The sequence below is a fragment of the Mytilus trossulus genome, chromosome 12, assembly GCF_036588685.1.
Source record: "Mytilus trossulus isolate FHL-02 chromosome 12, PNRI_Mtr1.1.1.hap1, whole genome shotgun sequence".
Taxonomy (NCBI): Eukaryota; Metazoa; Mollusca; class Bivalvia; order Mytilida; family Mytilidae; genus Mytilus; species Mytilus trossulus.
The window spans coordinates 49,734,934-49,760,170 of NC_086384.1; the positions used below are offsets into that span (position 1 = coordinate 49,734,934).

The 25,237-nt window shown below is 31.0% G+C and overlaps 1 protein-coding gene across 2 annotated transcripts in view; it reads right to left on the bottom strand.

Moving 5' to 3' along the window:
* Positions 1-545: 545 nt before the first annotated feature.
* Positions 546-25,237, bottom strand: part of LOC134692755 (solute carrier family 35 member F6-like) — a 37,175-nt gene continuing 12,483 nt past the window's right edge. Inside the window, exons 4-9 of one of the 2 annotated variants that reach the window (XM_063553269.1) lie at positions 11,756-11,926; positions 9,237-9,347; positions 8,055-8,210; positions 6,809-7,129; positions 4,479-4,506; positions 546-2,988 (exon numbers count right to left, since the gene is read on the bottom strand). In XM_063553269.1, the coding sequence (XP_063409339.1) occupies positions 4,493-4,506; positions 6,809-7,129; positions 8,055-8,210; positions 9,237-9,347; positions 11,756-11,926 (773 nt within the window). In that variant the 3' untranslated portion in view covers positions 546-2,988; positions 4,479-4,492. The remainder of the gene's footprint in view (positions 2,989-4,478; positions 4,507-6,808; positions 7,130-8,054; positions 8,211-9,236; positions 9,348-11,755; positions 11,927-25,237) is intronic. The other variant, XM_063553268.1, reaches the window with a different exon arrangement.

Consider the following 25,237-nt stretch of genomic DNA (forward strand, 5'->3'; position numbering starts at 1 on the left):
GATAATGGACGTCATACTAAACTCCGAATTATACACAAGAAACTAAAATTTAAAATCATACAAGACTAACAAAGGCCAGAGGCTCCTGACTTGGGACAGGCGCAAATGTCTGTTAATTAACATCTGACTTCACTAAGACCCAATTTTTATTGATCATTGAGTTTTCCTGGTTAAGTTGTTTCTTAGATACATGTACTATATGCAATAGGCCAACTATATTTAAAGCATGTTATGATTGTAAGGTGTACATGTCTGTCTGGCAGGGTTCACAAGAAACTTTTTTTGGTCATAATTTGATGTTAGCTAACTATAGACTATGAACCAGGTAAGCGAACATTTTGAAAATAATTTGTTATTAAGTCTTTTAGCTTCCTACGATATCAAGGACAAAAGGAATATAAATAATTAGGTTGTGAATGTCTAAATAGCATCATGAATTATGATTTTCCATTGCCATTTCCTTTCTGTCTTATTTTGTTAAGTTGCATTCTTACATTTGCATTTATATATCTGGATTTCTGTCATAAAATGAAAAACAACTCAAATGTATAAAAATTAATTTAATATTTTTTTTATTTATTTACAAAATTTTGTTCTGTACTTGCAAATAGAAAAAAAAAAAGATACAAAATTACTATATAGTCAAGTCACATTTCATCATGTACGCAATTTGCATTATGCGACACGACTTACTTTGCTATTTTAACCTGTAATACATTAAGATCAAAAATAGATAAATACATAACTTTCTTAACATTATTGAAATATTTGCCACTGGAAATAAAGCAAACAACAATTAACCAATCATATTACAGCTTTATCTAAGGGAAATAAGTCCTTTAAAAGTGATAATGCTTGTGTAATAGCCAGTTTCGTCAATGCCTGTTTAAAGAGTAAAAAAAAGCAGTAAAAATAATCTGTGTTAAACAGAAGCTTAAAATAGTACCTATGAACAATGTAAATCCAAACATACCAAAGATTCTAAAGACACAAGGTATAAATGTCACACACTGTCTAAATTAATGAGGCTGTTGTTCTTCTCTATTCTTTTTTTGTCCATTACTATCTTCTTTATTTATTGATCCTCTATTCCTTTGTCAATTATTAATCTATATTTGATAAACACCATCCAAACCCTCATTTTCACAAGTAGGAAAGATTGGTTACAGGGAGGGACCAATTTGGGATTAAATATCAATCTTTTTAAATGAAATATTCAACAAGTAAATAGGTCTCTTCAATTCAACCCATAAATATATATTTGAATAATATTTTCATTGTACCGTAAATGCTTTTTGCAACAAAAAAATGTGCTACTTTAAATGTCCAACCTTAGTCTGACAGTAAATAAACTATTTGTGAGCTATATACTTTGGTGATAGCCATGTAAACAAGCAATGTGATATATACACAGTCCAACCTTATATAAATATACTTAAAATTGAGTTTGATGTGATATTTTTACAGTGCAACCTTGATCAAATTTTATTTTTATCATAAATGTTTTGTGCATCTGTCAAATGGTAAATATATTGCAACCTTTGAATTTCATATAAAGTTTTTTGAAAAATCATTGTGTGTGTGAAATGGTTCTCCATGAGAAAAAAATACATCTCAAAGAACATAAACACAAAACAATATCATAGAGTGAAACCTACTAGTAATTTGAACCTCTTCTTGATTTCAAAAATCATGATTTGTTCTTATCCTAAAATTGAAGCTTAGTAAGCGCACATCAATGCAAGATAGCCCAAAACAAAAATTTGTTAGGAATACTTTGGTGGATGTTGGCATAGGAGCAGAGGGATGAGGATTAATAGACAACTTATACTAGATTTATTTCACTTGACTGAGCGGAGTTTAAGAAGTTCGCTCATTTAAGACAAGTCCATCAATAGACAGGAGTTTTGGGATAAGCTCATCTATGAAATTTAAGTGTCTAGTTATTCATCCCATATCATTCACTGAGTTCTTTTGTATATGCGTTTGGTGACACTGACATGTGATTAGTATTCAATATCAATTATAACGGCAATCATCATAATCACACACATCTTCAAATACACTGTCCTTACACATATCAAAACATAAGCTACGCCCGATCAGTTGAACATGTTGAAATAAAATTTGCAATAACAAAGTCATGAAGTACTCAGTCATACTACTAAGCCTTATTAAAATGTAACGCTTAGTAAATAGTGTGTCGAACAATCTCATTGTCAATGGTGGATCTACAAATTTTCATAAGTGGCAGCCCACTGGCTGCCTAAGAGAGGGCCCGCTCCCTTCACGCTTCAGTGTATCCCTAAATAACCAACCAAATGTTTTTTCTCAAAAAAAGGGGGGGCTAGGCCCCTGGGCCTCCCTAAATCTGCCTCTGATTGTAAAATAAACAAGTCGTTATTAATTCAGTATAAACTTATAGTATGTCGAAACAATTCGTACTCTCATTTAAAAAAAAAACAGAATTCAAATATCCATCAAAGTTACATTTTTATATTCTAAAACCACCAACATTTATATCAACAACAAAAAAATAAATGAAAATCACAGTCTTTGAATCCCATGATTACAAGAGTCTCACATAGGTACTTATTTCTAAGTTTATATTACTATTTTCATTTTTCTGTGTGGTCAATGCTAGGAGCACAACAGAGGCACTATCAGTTAGTACACAAAAAATTTATAACTTTGTAACTTAATTAAATACATTTTTTTTTGGCAAAAATTACAAACAAAAAGTGTTATAACAAATATATTATTTCTCATGTCACAGTCATATCAAAACAATCATATTGCACCCATTCTCATAAATATATATATTAAGTACTCAAAATATTGTTCAAAAGTTTGTATCACAATCTTAAAGGTCAACATACTATTGGTCCATAAACCACTAATCAGATTCAAGAATAAATTCAAATGAACCAATCAAAAACGATTATATAGCAGCATTTGATGGACCAGGTTGAGGCTCCTCTTGAATATCTGTAATAAAAAGATAATAAAAGCAATAGTATTTGAACATTCATGAGAAAAAAGTATCAACAAATACTGAACAATTTGAGGGATGATGGTTTTTAATCCTAGTTTTTTCAAAGATATTTTTAGGCTCATATCAAGGATTTGTATAGAAGCATATCATCTTACTATACAAGTCCTTGCTAATATATACCGGTATACCCTGATGATTGCTATTTGTTCAGCTTAAATATTTATCAACAATACTGTTGCTCAAATCTTTAGACTTTTATAATGTTTTCCTTATCTGTGCAGTATTGTCTATTGTAGACAAACGGGTACATATAAATATAAAAAAGAAGATGTGGTATAATTGGCAATGAGACAACTCTTCACAACAGAGCAAACGACACAGAAATTAAAACAACATTCAACTATAGGTCACCTTACGTAAAATTCGCTGGCTGGTCCTTTTAAGACTTCTAGTTACATATGATATATAATATAAATTATTAATGGTCATTTGGTTCTGATATTCTTGTAATTAAAGTTATTTATTATTTTCTATTTACTTGTCCACAAATGTAGTGCTTCACATCAGGGAACCAGTATTTGTATTGGTATTTCTTCAAAACAAGGGAAATAATTTGTATTCAATAGTAATTTTTAAAATCATATTCACAAGGCTTTGACTGATGTGAATTCTTAAAATACTGCAATAAAGAAAAGACTTGAAATAATGGTTTACAACACTGTATTTCTACAGTGTGTGCAAAACATGAAATATTTGTAAAATTGTGGGAAGTGGATGAAAATTGGGGAAAACAGTGAAAGTGGAGGGAAAACCACATTGTGAGGACTCTGTGCTGCAATACACGAGTTATTGAGGTGGTATGATGTATCTATTTCTCTTATAATTTGTATCCATCCTTTTTTGCTTAAATTTGCATCAAGTTGTTTTCTTTATATCTGACATCATCAAGCATTGTGCCTATTTTCATGATGTCAAAATAGGCAAATTCAGAAGAAATCAAGAAAATTTGATGTCCTAATTGATTTTGGACCAATCATTTGCAGAGAATAAATTTTTCACTAGTGAGGAGGAGAATTTTGCTAACAACGATAAAAAAATGTGAAAATAGCACAAAAATTAGAGAAACAAAATCAATATATTAATAATCAGATTAAAGTTCAACATGTTAAATTATAAATATAACAAGGTAGTATTTCAAATTATCTACCAGAGTGAAAATATAAGCACATAATTGCTTATAAAATTTGGACAGTGAGCAAAGTCAGCAATGAAAGGTTTGGATGTGACAATTAGAATATAGAACAGTTCATTACAAGAAAACATCTGGTAAAATAACATCATCGAATTGAGAAAAAAACATTGAAGATGATAAGTCCATCATCAACGTAAATTTATTTGGCATAATTCTATGCATGGGGGAAAGAGCTAAACAGTTAAAATGTAGGATTGTAGGAAATAGTGCAAGTTCAGGATTTATATATACCATGTAAGTTGTGGTTAATCCTGAATATCTGTGGAGAAAGTAAAAAATGAATTAATTATTCAAAGAGTAAAATCTGAATCATAAATCTGTACTGCATTTGTCTGAAGGGTTCACGGGTAATAAAGAACACTTATTATAAGATTCAAGGATGTTCAGAGCTACTCTTCTTGAAAATAACAAACTTTGTTAAAGGCAGATGAATCATGGGAAGGAACCCTACTCAGATGAAAAGGGAGATAACTGAAAACCAAATCAAGGTATCATGGGAAGGGAACCTACCTAGATGACAAGGGAGATAACTGAAAACCAAATCTAGGAATCATGGGAAGGGAACCTACTCAGATGAAAAGGGAGATAACTGAAAACCAAATCTAGGCATCATGGGAAGGAACCTACTTAGATGAAAAGGGAGATCTGAAAACCAAATATAGGCATCATGGGGAGGGAACCTACCCAGATGAAAAAGGAGAGATCTGAAAATCAAATATAGGCATCATGGGAAGGGATCCTACCCAGATGAAAAGGGAGATAACTGAAAACCAAACCTAAGCAACATGGGAATGTAACCTACCTATAGCTAGATGAAAAGGGAAATAGCTGAAAACCAAATCTAGGCTTCATGAGAAGGAAATCTACCTGCATGAAAAGGGAGATAACTGAAAAACAAATCTAGGTATCATGGGAAGGGAACCTACCTAGATAAAAAGGGAGATAACTGAAAACCAAATCTAGGTATCATGGCAAGGGAACCTACCTAGATGAAAAGGGAGAAAACTTAAAACCAAATCTAGGTATCTTGGGAAGAGAACCTACCTAGATGACAAGGGAGATAACTGAAAACAAAATCTAGGTATCTTGGGAAGGGAACCTACCTAGATGAAAAGGGAGATAACTGGAAACCAAATCTAGGTATCATGGGAAGGGAACCTAACTAGATGAAAAGGTAGATAACTGAAAACCAAATCTAGGTATCTTTGAAAGGGAACCTACCTAGATGAAAAGGGAGATAACTGAAAACCAAATCTAGGTATCATGGGAAGGGAACCTACCTAGATGAAAAGGGAGATAACTTAAAACAAAATCTAGGTATCATGGGAAGGGAACCTACCTAGATGACAAGGGAGATAAATGAAAACCAAATCAAGGTATCATGGGAAGGGAACCTACCTAGATGACAAGGGAGATAACTGAAAATCAAATCTAGGTATCATGGGAAGGGAACCTACCCAGATGAAAAGGGAGATAACTGAAAACCAAATCTAGGTATCATGGGAAGGGAACCTACCTAGATGAAAAGGGAGATAACTGAAAACCAAATCTAGGTATCTTTGGAAGGAAACCTACCTAGATGAAAAGGGAGATAACTGGAAACCAAATCTAGGTATCTTGGGAAGGGAACCAACCTAGATGAAAAGGGAGATAACTGGAAACCAAATCTAGTTACATAGGAAGGGAACCTACCCAGATGAAAAAGGAGATAACTGGAAACCAAATCTAGGAACTTACCTAGATGAAAAGGGAGATAACTGGAAACCAAATCTAGGTATCATGGGAAGGAAACCTACCTAGATGAAAAGGCAGATAACTGAAAACCAAATCAAGGTATCATAGGAAGGGAACCTACCCAGATGAAAAAGGAGACAACTGAAAATCAAATCTAGGTATCATTGGAAGGGAACCAACCTTGATGAAAAGGGAGATGACTGAAAACCAAATCTAGGTATCATGGGAAGGGAACCTACCTAGATGAAAAGGGAGATAACTGAAAACCAAATCTAGGTACCTACCTAGATGAAAAGGGAGATAACTGAAAACCAAATATAGGTATCATGGGAAGGGAACCTACCTAGATGAAAAGGGAGATAACTTAAAACAAAATCAAGGTATCATGGGAAGCAGTCCTTCTTAGATGGCAAGCAAGATGACAAGCAGTGTCCTTGCTAGCAGGCTAGATTATTATCAAACTTTGTCGAAACCCAGTCATCTGAAAATTTATTCATTTTTTTTATTTTAAAATCTAAATGACTGTAAACCTCTTTAGAAAATACCCCTCGGCCCTCACACTTGAAAAAAATATACCCCTTGTTCACCTTTCCATAATTTCCACAACATACTTTAACCAAACCTGACCAGGGACTGAAACAATTTACAGTGAAACCGGCCTTATCCAACACCTGAGTATTCCAACAGTCTGCTTTAATGGACACATTTGTATGTTTATAATATACATATCCTTGTAGAAAAGGTAAACTATGAAGACAACCTGCATAATCGGAGTGGACATTTTTTTTCTGGTTTCAAAGTGTGTCAGATAACAGTGGAATACTTACTTCCTCCGCGACGATTAGCATTGTCCTCTGGGATCAATCTCTCCTGGTCTTCATCAGGTGGTAAGGGTCTCCGTAAAACACGTGTCATAATTGTCCTCCTTATAAACTGTATGCCAATATCATTGTATAACATCATTCCGATGATCAGAACAACAAATCCCAATATTTGGAGTGGGATAAATTTCTGCCAATCTAAGGCTAGGGCAGCAACCCAGATAATGATTGTTCGTACACTGTCCAGAACCATTCGTGTGGTAGCACTGATTTCTCTTGTCACACTTATTCCAGCAAAATTGAAGAAAGCTATGCTGAAAATATTTCCTGCAAAATAGACTAAAATACTGTATTCAGAACAAAAACATTTTCAAGGCTATGGGATATCCATCCATGACACATTATCTATTCATGCCCTGCAAATTTTTTTATTATTTCTCCTGTGAGAGCAGTATAACCATGGTAGCTTACTACGATATGGTGGTTTTTTTTGGCTTGTATTTTCCCATTCCTCAACAATTGTACACAGTTAAAATTTAACCTGCCCATTGACATCAAATCAGGAAATAAGGCAACTAAAAAAAATCTGTATGTATATTATTTAGTGTACTAGGATTGCCATAATAATTTGTCATTTTGTCTGATTTAATTTTTCAATTGTTTTTTAGGATAAATACTGTACATATAGGGTTGGCATTATAATCTGCCATTTTTTTCTTGTCTAATTTTGATTGTTTCTCAGAGTAACTACTGTACCTAGGGTTGCCGTAAGAATTTGCCAGTTTTGTCTGATTTAATTTTGATTTTTTTCAGGGTATACTGTACCTAGGGTTGCCGTAAGAATTTGCCAGTTTTGTCTGATTTAATTTTGATTTTTTTTTCAGGGTATACTGTACCTAGGGTTGCCGTAAGAATTTGCCAGTTTTGTCTGATTTAATTTTGATTTTTTTCAGGGTATACTGTACCTAGGGTTGCTGTAAGAATTTGCCAGTTTTGTCTGATTTAATTTTGATTTTTTTCAGGTTTAATACTGTACCTAGGGTTGCTGTAAGAATTTGCCAGTTTTGTCTGATTTAATTTTGATTGTTTTTCAGGGTCAATACTGTACCTAGGGTTGCCGTAAGAATTTGCCAGTTTTGTCTGATTTAATTTTGATTGTTTTTCAGGGTCTATACTGTACCTAGGGTTGCCATAAGAATTTGCCAGTTTTGTCTGATTTAGTTTTGATAGTTTTTCAGGGTTAATACTGTACCTAGAGTTGCCGTAAGAATTTGCCAGTTTTGACCCAGCTGATGGAAGGCATCAATAGCATCATCTAATTTGTGTGTTGGCAATTCACTGAAGGCTCCGGCATCAATGTGGAAAAATGGAATCAACAAGAGGCCTAAGAGAACAAATCCAAATATACCTGAAAAATAAAAATCTGATAATCAAATTGTAAAAAAATCCAGTGGCAAAATTGATCAGAACATCCAAACAAAAATGTTTGATATACAATATTAAGAAACTGTTATAAGAGAGGTATTGATTTTTTTGTTTTTTTTTGTTCTAAAGATACTTTTGAGGACCACATTTAGGCTATTTTGTGGTGTCCATTTTTTATTAATGGAGGAAGCCGAAGTCAGGGGAAAAAACCGTGACCTTCGATAGGAAAACTGACAATCCTATAGTCAACTAAGATTGGAGTTGAGTGCACCAGCACGAGCAAGGTTCGAACTTATAACATCTGTGTTAAATGGCTAGTGATTACAGTAGTAACTACTTAGACCAATTTAATATCAATATATGTATTATGAAATAACTATATAAATATATATCACAATATATACTTGGTGTATTTTCAGATGAAATAAAAAAATAAATTACAAAAAACTACTTAGACCACTTGGTCACTGAGGCCCTGTTATAAGAGAGGAATACATAATCCAATAGTATTTATTTCAATGAAATATAATAAGATTAAAAAGTTGAATCTTTGATAATTATCACTGTGTTTGTACTAACATGAGCAACACGACGGGTGCCATATGAGGATCAGAATATGCTTATCCCTCTGGATCACCACTCCAGTTTTGATTGAGTTCCTGTTACTAGTTCTTCAGTTTTCTATGTTGTGTTTCCAGTACTGTTCTTTGTCTTTTTTTTTTAACCATGGCGCCATCAGTTTATATTTTACTTATGAGTTGGAATATCTCTTTTGTATTGACAATAGATCTTTCCACAAGATAAACAAATAGCACAGAAGTTTTATGTGTGTGTATTAAGTTCTATTCACAGTACAGTCATTTTTTTGTGATGCTTTTATCATGAAGAAAATTGTGATTGGATAAATTTTGAACAAAATGACAATATTAATAGAAATATAATTTTGATATATAAACCCTTTATTGTATTAAGGATTTCCTATACTTTCTAAATTTCCAGTTTTTCATACCTTCCCAGCCTACAGCCTCCAAAGGATGTATTGTAAATCTGTTTATAACTCTTTCTTCATAGACCATCTGAACCGCCACAATAATCTGGGCCATAATAATCAATAAATCACCTGTCAAATACAAATTAAAGGTCTATAAATAAATAATTTTTAAAATTGATTGATTGGTTGATTGATTGATTGATGTTTAATGTGCACTAACAGCATACAAATTCCTGTTGAGAACATATTGTGCTGAAACATCACTGTTCCAGGATAGGGGATGGGTTAAGTACTCACAAACTTGTTTAACCCCCACCACATTCCTTATGGCATAACACTCCCAAAGTCAAGATCAGTCTACAGTTCAAAGGTTGTCATTGGTTCACAAGGTTGTGTCTGTTTTACTTTTTTTATAAATCCTTTTGTTATAAACATTGAAGGCCGGCCTTTAGTTTCTTCTTTGAATTGTTTCACTTTTTTTATGTCAGGGTCTTAAATTATAGCAAACTATGCAGTATGGGTTTTCTTTTTTAACAATAAATGCATTTGAAAGGGGACAATAATTGGAACCACCCCTCAAGGTCAGGTGGGAAATCCTCTTTTAAAAATAGCCGTTGATCTGCCCCTGTCTAAAAGGATGGGTAAACAATAAGTTTGACTGAGAATATAACATATTTTCATTTATTCTTCATCCTATTTAAGTTTAATCCTACATATAATTCTTAAACACATTAAAGTTTGTCAAATAAAGTTGACGTATTGCTTATCAGTATCTGATAAACTAACAAACTTACAAAAACTTATCATTTACCAATGAACCATAAAAATGAGGTCAAGGTCATATGAGTAAAATATGATTTTGGAAAAAAAATATTATAGAAAAAACACACAAGAGTGCACACCCTGATCTGTCTCGCCTAATTTTTTACTAATCATAGATATTATTTTGATAGTTCTAAATATAAAGCTTTATTACAACTGTCACATAACTTAACATTAACCAACATAACTAAACATTGACCAATGGACCATGAAAATGAGGTCAAGGTCAGATGAACAATGCCAGGCAGACATGTACAGCTAACAATTCTTCCATACAACAAATAGTTATTATACTTCACATTAAAATGCCATATTTTGATTGGCTAAGACGAGGGTGTCAATTTACTCTATCACATGGCTGAGTGGGTGACAATTTTTTTTAATGTTACCCTCTCGTCTAGACCAATCAGAAATCAATAATTCAAAGAACAATGAATTGAATTTACATCAAGGAATTAAATACAATGCTTAAGTTCTACGTTTTGGCTCAGATTTTATTATCAACTGTTAAGATAAATAAAATAAAAAATCTTGCTTGACTTGTTGTTTTTTTCAAATGACCGTAACGTTGTTATGAAAGTGATATAGAAAATACTTTTAAAATAAAAGTAATCTGTAAAAGCCAATAATGATAGGACATTCAGTATAATAAATTAAATAACACATAGCTGAGAGGGTGATAGAGCAGATTGAAACCCCTCGAAAAGGCATTGTCAACCTTGGCTTCGCCGCGGTTGACAATGTTTTCTCGGGGTACCAATCTGCTCTATCACCCTCTCAGCTATGTGTTATTTATATATTAACGTATTGATTATAGTTTAAGAAATACAGACCAAAACAAAAAAACTTAATACTGAGCAATGAACCAAGAAAATGAGGTCAAGGTCAAATAAAACCTGCGCAACTGACAAATAGATCATAAAATATTTTCATACACCAAATATAGTTGACCTATGGCATATAGTATTAGATAAAAAGACCAAAACTCAAAAATATAACTTTGACCACTGAACCATGAAATGAGGTCAAGGTCAAATGACATCTGCCTGCCAGACATGTACACCTTACAATCATTCCATACAACAAATATAGTAGACCTATTGCATAAAGTATGAGAAAAACAGACCAAAACACAAAAACTTAACTATAACTACTGAACCATGAAAATGGTGTAAAGGTCAGATGACACCTGCCAGCTGGACATGAACACCTTACAGTCCTTCCATACAACGTATACACTAGACGTATTGCTTATAGTATCTGAGATATGGACTTGACCACCAAAACTTAACCTTGTTCACTGATCCATGAAATGTGGTGGAGGTCAAGTAAAATCTGTCTGATGGGCATGAGGACCTTGCAAGGTATATGCACATACCAAATATAGTTATCCTATTCCTTAAAATAAGATAGAATTCAATGTTACAAAAAATCTAGATTTTTTTTCAATTGGTCACTGAACTATGAAAATGAGGTCAAGGACATTGGACATGTGACTGACGGAAACTTCATAACATGAGGCATCTATATACTAAGTATAAAGCATCCAGGTCTTCCGCTTTCTAAAATATAAAGCTTTTAAGAAGTTAATTAGATAATGCCGCCATAATTGCCGTAGCCGCAAACACTATCCTTGTCGAGCATTCTGCAACAAAAGTTGCAGCTCGACAAAAAACAAATTCCAGCATTGTACATGTTATGAGTTTAACCTTTACCTGCAATAATTCCATTTGTATCTTTGTTCTTGTCAGTGTTAAAAATGATATCAGACACACCAACGACAGCCAAACCAACAATTACACTAACTATACCAATCCACATCTGTGCTCTGATGGTTCTACCAAGGAAAGCTACCGACAGTAGGGCAGTGAAGATTATAACAGCACCTGAAATAAGACCAAGAAACTGTATAAGAAGTCAAATTTTCCTATATAAATTTGGAAATATTTTTATATAGTATTCCAATGATTTGTATAGTGAGTCTATATTTATTATACTTGTTTGTTCTAACTAAATTAAAAATAAAAAAAAAAGTTGATCTATTTTATTTTGTTTGTTAGGTGATTTTTTTTTAATTGGGGGGGGGGGGGGGGGGGGGGGGGGGGGGTTAATTTTTCGCATTTATATATTTGCTTTTTAAACATTCTCAGTAGAATAATGCAATTTTTATTCTAAAGAACACTTAAAGTCTGGAAGTCTGGTATATAAGTATATAACACTTATTCTTTGAAGCTTGTCATTCTTTCATGTCTATTTTTTAACACTTTCCTTTACAATTTTGGAGATTTTCCCTAAAAAAAAAACCCAAATTTTCTTTTTTTAGTATACATCTTTTTTTCTGCAGTATTCATCTCAGGGCAAATAAAAATATATGTATGGTTCCTGTTACCCTTTCTATCCTACTTTTAAAGTAATAAAAGCCTACCCTTAAGGTTTTTTGTGATTTTTCATGAAGGATAAAGAATAAGAGTAAAATTGTTTATTATAGCACTGTTAAAGTCAGAATTTTTCTCATCTATATATATTCTCAATTTAAAAAAAACCAACATGAAATTAAAAATAAATTCCTGACCAGTGAGTTCCTACCCTCACTTTTTTTTAGATGTAACTTAACCCACACGTACATCCTGTTGTTTCATTAATTTCGTGGGTACTAATCGTGATAGGAGGAAAACTTGTATATTCGTGGATATTTAATTTCGTTTTTATGTCAAAGTCTGCACACATTCCTTTAGGAAATTTCTAATTTGTTGAACATTTGAATTTGTGGTACCCCTGTTTACACGAAAGCCACGAAAATTGGTATCCAACGAATATTAATGAATCCACAGTACTATTTTATTTGGCCTTACACTTAATGTCTGTTAACCCAGATATTAAAGTAAATCTTATAGTTTTAATTTTCCTATTTATAAACACACTATTATAGTGAAAGAAAATATAAAATGACGACTTAACAATTCTTTATATCAGGAAATGATACATTTAAAGTGTTTGAAGAGTTTTTGTAATACAATTGACTTAATCAACCATCTTTGACTTTTGTGAAAATTAATACATACGGTACATAATGGCCTTTTATAGCTGACTATGCGGTATGGGCTTTGTTCATTGTTGAAGGCTGTACGGTGACCTATAGTTGTTAATATGTTTGTGTCATTTTGGTCTTTTGTGGATAGTTGTCTCATTGGCAATCATACCACATCTTCTCTTTTTTATATATTGCTGTGGGAAGAAATTCTTCTCACAGCAATATAGTCTTTTTGTGCTGATGTGGAATAAAGCAATGACCAATCGATCAATCTTTAAATAAACTTTTCCAATCTTATTGGTAAACCTTATTTCAGTCTTTTCATACCATGTACATGATGTAAATGCTACTTTATACACTTAAGGGGGCTCGCGGGTCTAAATCATTTTTTTTTATTTAATATAAGATTTCGCTAATTTTTTCTATAAATGAACTTTATCTTATACCTAATAGAAAAATGAAATAAAAAAGAGGGGTCACCGATCATATACGCTCACAATCTGCCTTCGAAAGAAACATACATTTTTGTAAATGTCCTTTTTTTCTGTTGAACTAATAGGAGAAAAAGAGGTAATATCGGAATAAAAAAAGAACCTAATTACAGAAATCGCTTAAATTTTACAATTATTTAGTTTATGTATAGCTTATTTGAAAACAACAATAAAAAATATAGGTCACCGATGAGTAAAAAAAGATGTTTCAATTTTAATGCCAAAAAATAGCATTTTTGCACCAAAGGGAGATAATTTCGAGCTTTTTCAATGATATCTACATTTAAAAAGCCAGGTGGGGCCAACACGAATTGATTTTTTGGAATGATGTTTGTGCCATATGATAACATAACAACTACTTACGGTAATTTTATAGAATTTGTAATGAAAATTAAATGTTTAATTTTTTTCTGAAAATCTTATACCCGCGAGCCTCCTTAAGGGGGCTCCTGGGCATAAATGAAATTTTTTTTCTAATATAGGATTTAGCTATATTTTTTCATAAATGAACTTTATCATATACTTAAAAGAAAAATGAAATAAAAAAATGGGATCACCGTTCATTTAAGCTAAAATCTGCCTCTGGAAGAAGCATACATTTTTGTTAATGTCCTTTTTTTCTGTTGAACTAATAGGAGAAAAAGAGGAAATATCGAAATAAAAAAATAACCTAATATAAGAAATCGCTTAAATTTTACAATTATTTAGTCTGTGTACAGCTTATTTGAAAGCAATAATAAAAAATATAGGTCACCGATGAGTTAAAAAAGATATTTCAAATTTAAGGCAAAAAAATTGCATTTTTACACCAAAGGGAGATCGATAATTTGGAGCTTTTTCAATTTTTAAAGTCATCTGGGGCCAAACCAAATCATTTTTTTTGGGTTGTTTTTTGTACCATATCATAAAGTAACAACTAATAGAGTAATAAATAAAATTTGTAATGAAAAAATAAAGTTTTAATTTTTTGCTAAAATTTTTGTACCCACGAGCCACCTTAATTCTGATAGACATTAAAAGACTTTGATATACATTAATTAAAGAACATTTTAAGACTTATAATGTCCCAATGTTACAAATATTTTGTTTGTTCTGTTCAAGAGCAAAATATTGTTCTATAAAGACTTTTTAAAATCATCTTACTAGAGAGTTAAAGACTTGCCAGAAAATTCTGATATAAAACAAACAAATAAAACAAATAATTTTTTAGAGTCTCACCTCTTTAAAACATATACGTTTAAAATCTCCAAGGGAAACTCATTAAAAATATGATCAGCAATGACTTTTTAAAGTTTCATCTTTCTGTTATATGCCTTTCATATGAATTTTATAAAAATCGTGCATAAATTCCACAATGCAAACTCCCATAAAATATATATATTTCTAAGGGGCATAACTCCTTAAAAATGGTTCTTTGTTCAACTTAATTTTCAAATACTTAAATCAAAGAGATTTTTTTAACAGATGTACATGTATCAATAATCGTTTGCATAAGGTCCATTTTTATCAGAAGCAGCTCAATTATAACATTCGATAACAACATATACACTGAATCAAACAGAAGTTTATTACAATAAAGCATAATGCATTGTAGATTTATATAATGATTATTATAATAATAATCTGTATTTGTCATATAAGTAACATTATACTTGTGACATAAACAAAAGTAACAACAACAATAAAATAACTGAGTTGAACACACACATATCTATACATACAAGTAAAACTAACTAAGAGTCCCCTCACAGTCCTCAGCTCTAAAGACTGTTTTACAAAGGAACCTGTTTTTTCACTTGGTTTATATTAGAAGGATTTAGAAGGACTACTAGTTTTTGTGTATCAGATAGATTTGGAAACATAGGGTTATGTATTGCCATGTCATTAAATTTTTTATATGTAAAACATTATTAATTTGACAGTGGGGGAGAAAGTGGTTTTAATCTTCTAAGGTTTAACAAGTGGGACATGTTCTATTGTCTCGAGGTATTTTTAGAATATCTGCCCTTCTCAATGAGCAAATTATGGTCACTAATTCTAATTTTTGTAAATAAACGTCTAGTTTCAAAATTTTGATATTTTAGATAAAATTCTTGGTCTTGTTTGTCTCTAATATTTTTGTTTGTTATTTTCGTTCAAACTATTTATTTTATTTTCCAGTAGTTCTGAATAAAATTTACTTGTAATATTCTTAATCCAAGTCCTTAGTTTATTAACTTGTTACATATTTTGACAGGACATTACTTTTTGTATATTAATATTCATTAATAACTCAAAAACTGTAAAAAAAAATTATCTTTTTAAAATATTAAAAAAAAAACATTCATGAATATTGCCACTGAAACTTAAAAGCCAAAAACAACTAAACCTTTAACTAATTATCAATTTTCAAATTGAATGTAAATTCTAACTGCTAATTTGTACACATTACAAATTGAATATATTTATTAAAACTTTAAATTATTTTTCCACTAATTATTAATTAAAGTTCTTTTAACCATTTATTAAAATATATATATATTTGGTGATTTAACCAAGCTCTAGATGTTTGCAATCGTTGTATATCAAAATATGATGGTCTAATATTTGTATTCGAAAACAAAAATACAGATATATAAAGAGTGATTGAATCATAAAAGTAAATATTTTTTTATAAATCAAATAAAACTATTAATTTAATCCAAACTAAATAAAGAAAAAATATGCAAAATTTAAATCTGCAAATAAAATATCTTGATGAAGATATAATTCATTTAAAATAACTGTTTTTTTCCAAAATATTCACAAAAACAAACAAACAATAGAATTATAGCCTAATTAGGAATGTTTTACTATTCAAACATTTAAGTTCACAGATTATCTTTACAAATTACTATTAATTACAAACAAATTAACAAAATCCAATTATGTATTCTTAAAAAAACATCAAAGACATGACAAGAGTTATTTCCCCTGAAGTGACACCTGTTGTGTTTTTACAGTAATTATAATATTTTAATTACAGGTAAATTTCATTCAAATGTATAGACAGAAATTAATTATTAATTAATGTGCAACAATCTTTGATCCTAATCTGGCATTGAGAATAGAATTCTAAAAACAGGTGTCAAAAGTTAGCATTACTTGCCAAAAAGGGGGGTTGGTATAAAAAAGGAGGGGTGAAAGTTTTTGGTGTATTGTATTCAGAGGCTTCCAAGGAAGAACAAGTAAGTGGATTATAATTTTATTATTATTTAAAGAAATTTATGTATCTATTTTATTCTGACATGTCTGATGTATTAGGAAGTTTAAAAATTTAAATGGAAACAATTCCACTTTACTTTAATCATCAACTTGTAGAGAAAATTCAATTTAAAACTACTTTTTATAATAAGGTTATTTATAATTAAATTTTGATTTATAAACAAAATTATGATGAGTGTTAATGTGATGGTTTTATTAAATCTCCTTGCAAAGTTTAATTTAATTGAATAATTACAAAATAGATTTAAAGATGGTAAAAAACAAAATTAAAATCATTGCATATTTTTTTTTTTAATTAAACAATCAGATTAAAATGACAATAAGTGCAAGTTTTAGTTTTGTTTCTGAATGCTGTTAAAACATGAAAATTCAAATAAGTTTTCAAAAGTTTCATAAACCTGTCAAAACTGGCATGTATATTTCACAAGTGAAATGTACCAGTGTTTACAAGTAAATGTTAATTTCTGTTGACAATCTACTAATTAATCAAACCCCTCATTATGACACTTAAGTGTGTTAGCTCCACATCAGAAGGGATGTGACATCACACAAGATACAGAAGGGGTAAGAGAAAGTTTGTATTGACACCTGTGGGGGTGATGACCACTGGTCAGTTGCAAATTGGCATTACACAATGCAGGGGTCATAAAAGAATCTGGTGTTTTATTACTACATCATTATACTTGAACTGACTAAGGAAGATGGATTGAAGAATTTTAAGGTAAAGACATTTACTTTAAAAGTTTGTTAAACTTAGATAAGAATTATTTTTTCATTAAAATCACTATATATATAGAGATGTTTTAATTTTAAGAGAAAAGTCAGTTTAAAAATAGTCCATTTTTTTATTTTTCAAACAAATAAAACATACAATTTGAAGCAGACCTTTTATATCCATTTAAAAGGACCTAGTTAAAAATTAATTAATAGTTGATTAAGACAGCTTCAATTATAATCATTTTGTTTAAATGAACTAAATTACTTTTCCATTACTAAAAGACCTCTTTAAATGAATGTTGAAATATTCAAAATTTCAAATTAATTCAAGAATTAATTTGAACTTTTTCCAGAACACTACATGTTCAGAAATAAAATATATATTCAAGTACAACATTCTCAAACATGTGTCAAAGGACTTCATTAAACAAATAAATATATTAGTCAGAGAATTGAAATTTACATAATCATAAATTATATTTTAAACTTCAAATCTAAAAATAAACTATACAATTTGTTTAATTTTTTTTTTACATTGTTCATTGATAAGTTGTATTTCCTTACTTGTAACAGGACAAATCATTTTTTTATATCATATTTGGTCATTTTCTCTGGGTTTTTTTTTATAATTTTTTTTTTAGGAAGTATGTGAATTTCAACTTTTAACTGCCAAAATATAGTTTGCATAATGATCTACTATTTTTTTTTAATATATTTTCAAAAGTAAATTGCATTTCAAAAAGAATAAGTCAGATTTTATTTAAAACAATTAAATAAATGGACAAAGCCCTAATCCTCACACATTCACAATTAAATATGAATTTGTGTGGTTTATGTAATTTGAAGGTCATCCTGACACTGCTGACTTCCTTACTATTGCTAATGGACAACAAATCATTCATTTAAATTGTCATTCTTTCTGAATAAAATGATATAAAGGGAAAATAAATTTCATTTTTTGTTTACAAGGAAGTGGAAATTGACCATTTACAAAAACTTCAATAGAATTAAACAATTATCAAACTATAAAGTATGAACTATTTGTACTAGAAACCCCTTTACAAGTAGTGGAGGGCTATAAAGCAAGTCAAGGTCATTAAAAACTTCCTATGTAAACTGTTAATAGTTTTAAAAGCTTATTAAAAACTAAGTTCATTTATTAACAGAAAAAAAAGAAAAAAAAAGTGTTTAAATGGTCACTCGTGACTATACTATATTTTAAACAGATATCTGCACTGGGAATAAGGAAAATAAAAAAATGTACACTTTTATAATTGCAATCTCCTTTGAATTATTTTACATTGTCATTTTTTGTTATGGCACTGGCTAATGTTAATGTTGTTTCTATGATTAGCACTAGCTTTTGCTAACACAAAAGTATGACAACTTCACACAGAATTTGGATTGACTTATCCTGTTTTTCAACCTTGCCCTGTATGACAAATAAACTTTTTACTTAATTTTAACTTCTATAAATTCTATATTGTTAGGCTTCTGGTTGAAATTGTTTTTTTATATATATATATGTGCCACACATTCAGAGTACTAATTAATGATTTTTTTTAAACAAATCAGCTATAAATATTCTTTGATTCTCTTAGTCAACTAAATATGCATGAAATATTTGCCACTGTACATAAGTTAGTCTGAACTAGAATATAACTGATCTAGAAATATTTGAGTTTGAATTAACTATAAGACTTCTATATACGTAATTATGTTAACTCAACCATTCTTAGCCACTGAACAGAAAAACCTAACTATAAATGAAATCTTGAGTTTTGAAATTCTTTTTCCCTGGTACTAACTATGTGCTGATGAAACAATTACAATTAGCACTAGCTTGTGCTAGGCAAAAAGAATGTTTCTTTACAGTACAATACAATACAAATATGTTTATTATAGTGACATTGTGTATAACAAATTATGTACAATATTGAAATATTTCATTTAAATTACACCCGGCCCAATGGACCTATAAGTCACTTCAAATAGATACTATATTATTTATTCAGATTGTCATCAGGAATTTTATATACATGTTAATTATTTAAATATAAGTGTTGTCTGCGTTTTGTAAATGAATGTTCTAAGAATCGAGCTGTTTTTCGAGGATATTCTGACAATAATAAATTTAACTTTTCACTGTTATTGATGTTAACTTTCAATTTTTTAACTAAAAAAATCTAGTCGAAATAATTCAAACATGAAGCTCTTTAGCATGTTCATTCTCAGGTTCAATTAGTCTGTTGCTTTGTCAAACAGACAGTCAGCTGTTTTTCCTGGTACTTACTTTGTGCTTGTGTCTTATCTTACCAATTAGCACTAGTCTGTGCTAGGAACAAAAGATGTATGTTTCTCTTGTTTCATTTTTTTTTTATTATTATTGAATTAGTCTCTGCTAAGAGAATAAAGTATTCTAAATGGTGTCATTTAAATAGCTTTTCAATTAATTTTATGTCAGTTGTTTTTTATGGTAGTTGCTATGTGCTGTGTGTTCCCACAATTAGCACTAGTCTGTGCTAAGAGAAAATATTGGCTTTTCTCAGTTTTCTTCATTGTGTCATTCAAATAGATTTTGCTACTTATTCTATGTCAGTAGTTTTTCTTGGTACTTGCTATGTGCTTGTGTCCACTCAATTAGCACTAGTCTGTGCTAAGAGAAAAGATTGGCTTTTCACAGATTTTCTTATGGTGTCATTTATATAGTTATTTATCTATGTCAATTGTTTTTCTTGGTACTTGCTATGTGCCTGTGTCCACTCAATTAGCACTAGTCTGTGCTAAGAGAAAATATTGGCTTTTTCTCAGTTATCTTCATGGTGTCATTCAAATAGATTTTGCTACTTATTCTATGTCAGTAGTTTTTCTTTGTACTTGCTATGTGCTTGTGTCCACTCAATTAGCACTAGTCTGTGCTAAGAGAAAAGATTGGCTTTTCATAGATTTTCTTATGGTGTCATTTATATAGTTTTTAATCTATGTCAATTGTTTTTCTTGGTACTTGCTATGTGCTTGTGTCCACTCAATTAGCACTAGTCTGTGCTAAGAGAAAAGATTGGCTTTTCACAGATATTTCTTATGGTGTCATTTATATAGTTTTTAATCTATGTCAGTAGTTTTTCTTTGTACTTGCTATGTGCTTGTGTCCACTCAATTAGCACTAGTCTGTGCTCAGAGAAAATATTGTTTTTTTCACAGATTTTCTTATGGTGTCATTAATAGTTTTTAATCTATGTCAATTGTTTTTCTTGGTACTTGCTATGTGCTTGTGTCCACTCAATTAGCACTAGTTTGTGCTAAGAGAAAAGATTGGCTTCCACAGATTTTTTTATGGTGTCATATATATAGTTTTTAATCTATGTCAATTGTTTTTCTTGGTTCTTGCTATGTGCTTGTGTCCACTCAATTAGCACTAGTCTGTGCTAAGAGAAAAGATTTGCTTTTCACAGATTTTCTTATGGTTCATTTATATAGTTTTTAATCTATGTCAGTAGTTTTTCTTGGTACTTGCTATGTGCTTGTGTCCAATCAATTAGCACTAGTCTGTGCTAAGAGAAAATATTGGCTTGTTCACAGATTTTCTTATGGTGTCATTTATAGTTTATAATCTATGTCAATTGGTTTTCTTGGTACTTGCTATGTGCTTGTGTCCACTCAATTAGCACTAGTCTGTGCTAAGAGAAAAGATTGGCTTTTCCCAGATATTTCTTATGGTGTCATTTATATAGTTTTTAATCTATGTCAGTAGTTTTTCTTTGTACTTGCTATGTGCTTGTGTCCACTCAATTAGCACTAGTCTGTGCTCAGAGAAAATATTGTTTTTTTCACAGATTTTCTTATGGTGTCATTTATAGTTTTTAATCTATGTCAATTGTTTTTCTTGGTACTTGCTATGTGCTTGTGTCCACTCAATTAGCACTAGTTTGTGCTAAGAGAAAAGATTGGCTTCCACAGATTTTTTTATGGTGTCATAGTTTTTAATCTATGTCAATTGTTTTTCTTGGTTCTTGCTATGTGCTTGTGTCCACTCAATTAGCACTAGTCTGTGCTAAGAGAAAAGATTGGCTTTTCACAGATTTTCTTATGGTTCATTTATATAGTTTTTAATCTATGTCAGTAGTTTTTCTTGGTACTTGCTATGTGCTTGTGTCCACTCAATTAGCACTAGTCTGTGCTAAGAGAAAATATTGGCTTGTTCACAGATTTTCTTGTGGTGTCATTTATAGTTTATAATCTTTGTCAATTGTTTTTCTTGGTACTTGCTATGTGCTTGTGTCCAATCAATTAGCACTAGTCTGTGCTAAGAGAAAAGATTGGCTTCCACAGATTTTTTTATGGTGTCATATATATAGTTTTTAATCTATGTCAATTGTTTTTCTTAGTACTTGCTATGTGCTTGTCTCCACTCAATTAGCACTAGTCTGTGCTAAGAGAAAATATTGACTTGTTCACAGATTTTCTTATGGTGTCATATATATAGTTTTTAATCTATGTCAATTCTTTTTCTTGGTACTTGCTATGTGCTTGTGTACACTCAATTAGCACTAGTCTGTGCTAAGAGAAAAGATTGGCTTTTACAGATTTTTTATGGTGTCATATATGTATATTTTTAATCTATGTCAATTGTTTTTCTTGGTACTTGCTATGTGCTTGTGTCCACTCTATTAGCACTAGTCTGTGCTAAGAGAAAAGATTGGCTTTTCACAGATTTCTGATGGTGTCATTTATATAGTTTTTAATTTCTGTCAATTGTTTTTTCTTGGTACTTGCTATGTGCTGGCGTCCACTCAATTAGCACTAGACTGTGCTAAGAGAAATGATTGGCTTTTCACAGATTTTCTTATGGTGTCATTTATATAGTTTTCACTGTGTCCACTCAATTAGCACTAGTCTGTGCTAAGAGAAAATATTTGCTTTTCATTGATTTTCTTATGGTGTCATTTATATAGTTTTAAATCTATATCAATTGTTTTTCTTGGTACTTGCTATGTGCTTGTGTCCACTCAATTAGCACTAGTCTGTGCTAAGAGAAAATATTGGCTTTTCATAGATTTTCTTATGGTGTCATTTATATAGTTCTTAATCTATGTCAATTGTTTATCCTGGTACTTGCTATGTGCTTGTGTCCACTTAATTAGCACTATTATGTGCTAAGAGAAAAGATTGGCTATCACACATTTTCTTATGGTGTCATTTATATAATTTTTAATCTATGTCAATTGTTTTTCTTGGTACTTGCTATGTGCTTGTGTCCACTCAATTAGCACTAGTCTGTGCTAAGAGAAAATATTGACTTGTTCACAGATTTTCTTATGGTGTCATATATATAGTTTTTAATCTATGTCAATTCTTTTTCTTGGTACTTGCTATGTGCTTGTGTACACTCAATTAGCACTAGTCTGTGCTAAGAGAAAAGATTGGCTTTTACAGATTTTTTATGGTGTCATATATGTATATTTTTAATCTATGTCAATTGTTTTTCTTGGTACTTGCTATGTGCTTGTGTCCACTCTATTAGCACTAGTCTGTGCTAAGAGAAAAGATTGGCTTTTCACAGATTTCTGATGGTGTCATTTATATAGTTTTTAATTTCTGTCAATTGTTTTTTCTTGGTACTTGCTATGTGCTGGCGTCCACTCAATTAGCACTAGACTGTGCTAAGAGAAATGATTGGCTTTTCACAGATTTTCTTATGGTGTCATTTATATAGTTTTCACTGTGTCCACTCAATTAGCACTAGTCTGTGCTAAGAGAAAATATTGGCTTTTCATTGATTTTCTTATGGTGTCATTTATATAGTTTTAAATCTATATCAATTGTTTTTCTTGGTACTTGCTATGTGCTTGTGTCCACTCAATTAGCACTAGTCTGTGCTAAGAGAAAATATTGGCTTTTCATAGATTTTCTTATGGTGTCATTTATATAGTTCTTAATCTATGTCAATTGTTTATCCTGGTACTTGCTATGTGCTTGTGTCCACTTAATTAGCACTATTATGTGCTAAGAGAAAAGATTGGCTATCACACATTTTCTTATGGTGTCATTTATATAATTTTTAATCTATGTCAATTGTTTTTCTTGGTACTTGCTATGTGCTTGTGTCCACTCAATTAGCACTAGTCTGTGCTAAGAGAAAAGATTGGCTTTTCACAGATTTTCTTATGGTGTCATTTATATAGTTCTTAATCTATGTCAATTGTTTTTCTTGGTACTTGTTAAGTGCTGGTGTCCACTCAATTAGCACTAGTCTGTGCTAAGAGAAAAGATTGGCTTTTCACAGATATTTCTTATGGTGTCATTTATATAGTTTTTAATCTATGTCAGTAGTTTTTCTTTGTACTTGCTATGTGCTTGTGTCCACTCAATTAGCACTAGTCTGTGCTCAGAGAAAATATTGTTTTTTTCACAGATTTTCTTATGGTGTCATTTATAGTTTTTAATCTATGTCAATTGTTTTTCTTGGTACTTGCTATGTGCTTGTGTCCACTCAATTAGCACTAGTTTGTGCTAAGAGAAAAGATTGGCTTCCACAGATTTTTTTATGGTGTCATAGTTTTTAATCTATGTCAATTGTTTTTCTTGGTTCTTGCTATGTGCTTGTGTCCATTCAATTAGCACTAGTCTGTGCTAAGAGAAAAGATTGGCTTTTCACAGATTTTCTTATGGTGTCATTTATATAGTTTTCACTGTGTCCACTAAATTAGCACTAGTCTGTGCTAAGAGAAAATATTGGCTTTTCATAGATTTTCTTATGGTGTCATTTATATAGTTCTTAATCTATGTCAATTGTTTATCCTGGTACTTGCTATGTGCTTGTGTCCACTTAATTAGCACTATTATGTGCTAAGAGAAAAGATTGGCTATCACACATTTTCTTATGGTGTCATTTATATAATTTTTAATCTATGTCAATTGTTTTTCTTGGTACTTGCTATGTGCTTGTGTCCACTCAATTAGCACTAGTCTGTGCTAAGAGAAAAGATTGGCTTTTCACAGATTTTCTTATGGTGTCATTTATATAGTTTTTAATCTATGTCAGTAGTTTTTCTTGGTACTTGCTATGTGCTTGTGTCCAATCAATTAGCACTAGTCTATGCTAAGAGAAAATATTGGCTTGTTCACAGATTTTCTTGTGGTGTCATTTATAGTTTATAATCTATGTCAATTGTTTTTCTTGGTACTTGCTATGTGCTTGTGTACACTCAATTAGCACTAGTCTGTGCTAAGAGAAAAGATTGGCTTCCACAGATTTTTTTATGGTGTCATATATATAGTTTTTAATCTATGTCAATTGTTTTTCTTGGTACTTGCTATGTGCTTGTCTCCACTCAATTAGCACTAGTCTGTGCTAAGAGAAAATATTGACTTGTTCACAGATTTTCTTATGGTGTCATATATATAGTTTTTAATCTATGTCAATTCTTTTTCTTGGTACTTGCTATGTGCTTGTGTACACTCAATTAGCACTAGTCTGTGCTAAGAGAAAAGATTGGCTTTTACAGATTTTTTATGGTGTCATATATGTATATTTTTAATCTATGTCAATTGTTTTTCTTGGTACTTGCTATGTGCTTGTGTCCACTCTATTAGCACTAGTCTGTGCTAAGAGAAAAGATTGGCTTTTCACAGATATTTCTTATGGTGTCATTTATATAGTTTTTAATCTATGTCAGTAGTTTTTCTTAGTACTTGCTATGTGCTGGCGTCCACTC